The sequence below is a fragment of the Atta cephalotes genome (genome assembly GCF_000143395.1).
Source record: "Atta cephalotes unplaced genomic scaffold scaffold00369, whole genome shotgun sequence".
Classification (NCBI taxonomy): Eukaryota; Metazoa; Arthropoda; class Insecta; order Hymenoptera; family Formicidae; genus Atta; species Atta cephalotes.
In genome coordinates this window covers 995-4,259 of record NW_012130433.1, presented here as the reverse complement: position 1 = coordinate 4,259, position 3,265 = coordinate 995, and the positions used below count along the sequence as shown (strand labels likewise).

Here is a 3,265-nt window from a genome sequence, read left to right as displayed (position 1 = left end):
ACCTCGCCGGATCTCCGGCGCTAATGTACTGCGTGTCTTGAATTTATCGAGGGACGTCACGTTTGTACTAAAGCACAAATGAATAAACGATTGTATCAATGAGCGAGTTGCTTTTCTTGCGTGAAATCCTGTCATCAAGATATTTACTGACATTTTCATCGACGAAGTGTCGATTTTGAAATTAATTGAAGTCTAGACTGCGAGGTAAGTGGAAAAATGACGTAGAAATATTCTGATATAATATAATGTTATACGTTTTAGTGAGAAGTGTTTACAATGTTTAGTAAATTGCAGACTTCGGATCGATGATATTAAAGAGTAACATCGAAATTACGTATAAGTATATAGCCAATGTAGATATGGACCATTCTTATTTTCAAAATATATCTTTTTTAGCAGCGTTATTACTAAATTATTAATCTTGAATAAATCTAAGTGATTTTAAATAATATTGTGAAAGAAAAAAATGTTTTATATTAGTCATTCTTTGATCGATGTTCTACTCGTTGTCTGCACACTTTAAAAAAGGATTCTTTCCGCACTAATTACACGAAAAATTAGGGGTCGTAAAATGAATTCACATATGTTGTACCCATATAGCACAAAGTTATTAAATTTCCAGGAAGCTCATTTTACTGAGCTTTCAGAGAGCTTATAAAATTCGACAAAACGAAGTCCCAAGAAGTTCAGTTGCTGAGCTTTCAGGGAGCATACAAAATACGATTAAATAAGTTTTCAGGGAGTTCATTTTGCTGAGCTTTCGGGAGCTTAAAAGAGCTCTTTGCGAATTAAAATGAAGTTTCCTTCCAGGAAACTCTCAAAAGCAGACATTGGAGTTCCGAGAAGTTTTTTTAGAAGCTTAAATGAAGTTTAAATAAAAATGTTATAAACTCTTGGAGAGCTTTCCGTGCTATGTTGAGTACTTATAACATATTTAACAAAAGATGTAATATAAAAAGGCTTAATAATAAATAGTTCTTGAATGTAGTGTGTTATATCAAGTATTCTGTTTTACATATTTGATACTCTAGACAACTGCATATCTAAAAAACATTATAAAGTCATCATAAAGATGTCTTCTGGGACATACATGTCTAAAAGAGATATCACAAAGAAATCTAGACAAAGCATGTGGTCTGAAATATCAACATTTAAAATCTATTATTGAGTTTTGTTGTCTATTACATGTTTTGTTCATCACATTATATTATGAACTACAATACAACATAAATACGCGAAAATAAACTTACTTCACTGAAACTTAATTTTCTATACAGTTAGTGCGGAGTCCTTTCTAAGACTTTGTCTTACTATATCTCTGGCTTACTATATCTCTTTTTCTTTGGAACGTTGCCAAGATGATATTTGATCTGCATGTGGTGTCCACATGTGGTCCAAGTTGGTCCAAGCGACTTGCACGCTCAGTGTAGCACGAATTGTGAATATTGCAACACGAGCGAGAGTTGTTCTACGTGCATGATTGCACAGATAAGATAAAGACCCACATAACGGGAGCATGGAGAAACCTATAGTACGGGCGAGAGTAGTGAAGGTCCTAGGCAGGACGGGCTCTCAAGGACAATGCACGCAAGTCAAAGTAGAATTCCTGAATGAGCAGAACAGGCAGCTAATTAGGAATGTCAAAGGTCCAGTGCGTGAAGGTGACATTTTGACGTTGCTGGAATCCGAACGAGAGGCCAGAAGACTCCGTTAAACTAAAGAAAATAATCGTCGCGAGGCTACTTGAAGAGTTGCATCGAAATTAAATATTATATTCTGGCGGCAAGCGCGACAAGGAAGAAACTGTAATAATTGTTGTAATTTACCATGTCTTTTATTTCTAAATTTTGAAGAAAATGTAATAAATAAGAAGGACACATATTTTATGTCTGCGAGAAATGGAGTTTTCTTACTGTTATATATAACGGTTGTTTTGTCTTCCCACTTTTTTAGTGTGCGAATAAATGATGAATTTGTGATGTACATACTTTATTATATTTCTTTTACGTGCCATAAATATATCAAAAATTGTTCGTATATTTTTCGTAGAATTTCGTAGAAGGAGTTAAAAATAATAGCTCGACGCAGTTCTCAAACATTCGTGATTAAATTTAGTCAGACCCAGTTCCACGCCTCGTTCCACAATCATTCCGCAAGATGGTGTAAGGTTGCTCAGAAGAAATCTTCACCTCTTATATAAATAAATCAATATTTACAAGATTCTAAAACATTTATTTATTTATTTAGAATGATGGTAATAACATTTTATTTAAAAAATAATTTAAAAAAATATTTTTATAATTTTCAATTTATTTACAAAAAAATTGTTATTAATTCTTCAACGATGAGCAGTTAACTGCCACACCGATAGCTGATAAAAGCTTTCAACAATAAAGATGTCATCAATGATCACAATTCCTTTAACACTTTAGAAAGGACAAGTTTATCGTTGACTTGAATGATATAATTGCTCTTTACGAATAATCTAAATTGTGTCTTAACTTTATTCTAAAGAATCATTAGAGATGTATATTCTGTCTCCTCTGATTCTAATTGTGCATATATGACACACAAGTCTGTATATCTAGCACACACAAGTTTTTATCGCACATGCGTCATACTACCAAGTTGGTCAGCTGATTGTTAAAGCAGTCGTCATCGGTCCTACCCGAGTCACGCACGCATACAAATAGATGACACATACAGACGACGATTAAAGACCGCAGTGCGTGAATGGCGAATGGTCGCATTCGCGCCTTTCGCGACTTGGTGGGGTTGGAAGAAGCGGCGAGTGTCAAAGTTTGTCGACGCGAAAGGCTTTTATCGACAACCAATCCACTGTGCGAGGTCCATGAACGGGGACATCGAAGTCCGAGCTAATAGAAGACAGAGCCGACGTGAGATCGATCGGCAAGCTTGACGCTTTAGTGTAATGTCGGGTTGCGAATTAACACGCGCGTGAGTGTCCGCGCTCATCTCATCTCTGTCACTCATCTCTGTCCTTCGGATCCGATCCATCCTCGTTTTCTCGCCTCAGATTCTCCTTGCAGGGCTAATCACACCGAAATCGAAACTTGCAAAGAGCGGAGGTCACACGCGGTACATTCAGGTAACTATTAATTATCTTCTCCCATTCACGATATATCTGAGTTATTTACGCTTTATTAATATAATGATTTCATTAATAATTTTAATCATTAATCAATCGCGTTGAGAGAGAGAGATTAGGAATATAACACTAGTTAAGGTATTTTTGATTCTAGAT

The 3,265-nt window shown here is 35.5% G+C and overlaps 1 protein-coding gene across 1 annotated transcript; it reads left to right on the top strand.

Moving 5' to 3' along the window:
- Positions 1 to 1,484: 1,484 nt before the first annotated feature.
- On the top strand, positions 1,485 to 1,881 carry LOC105625224 (40S ribosomal protein S28-like). The gene has a single exon (XM_012206565.1). It carries the CDS (start codon positions 1,517 to 1,519, stop codon positions 1,712 to 1,714), a length of 198 nt encoding a protein of 65 aa, XP_012061955.1. The 5' UTR covers positions 1,485 to 1,516; the 3' UTR covers positions 1,715 to 1,881.
- The last annotated feature ends 1,384 nt before the right edge of the window (positions 1,882 to 3,265 follow it).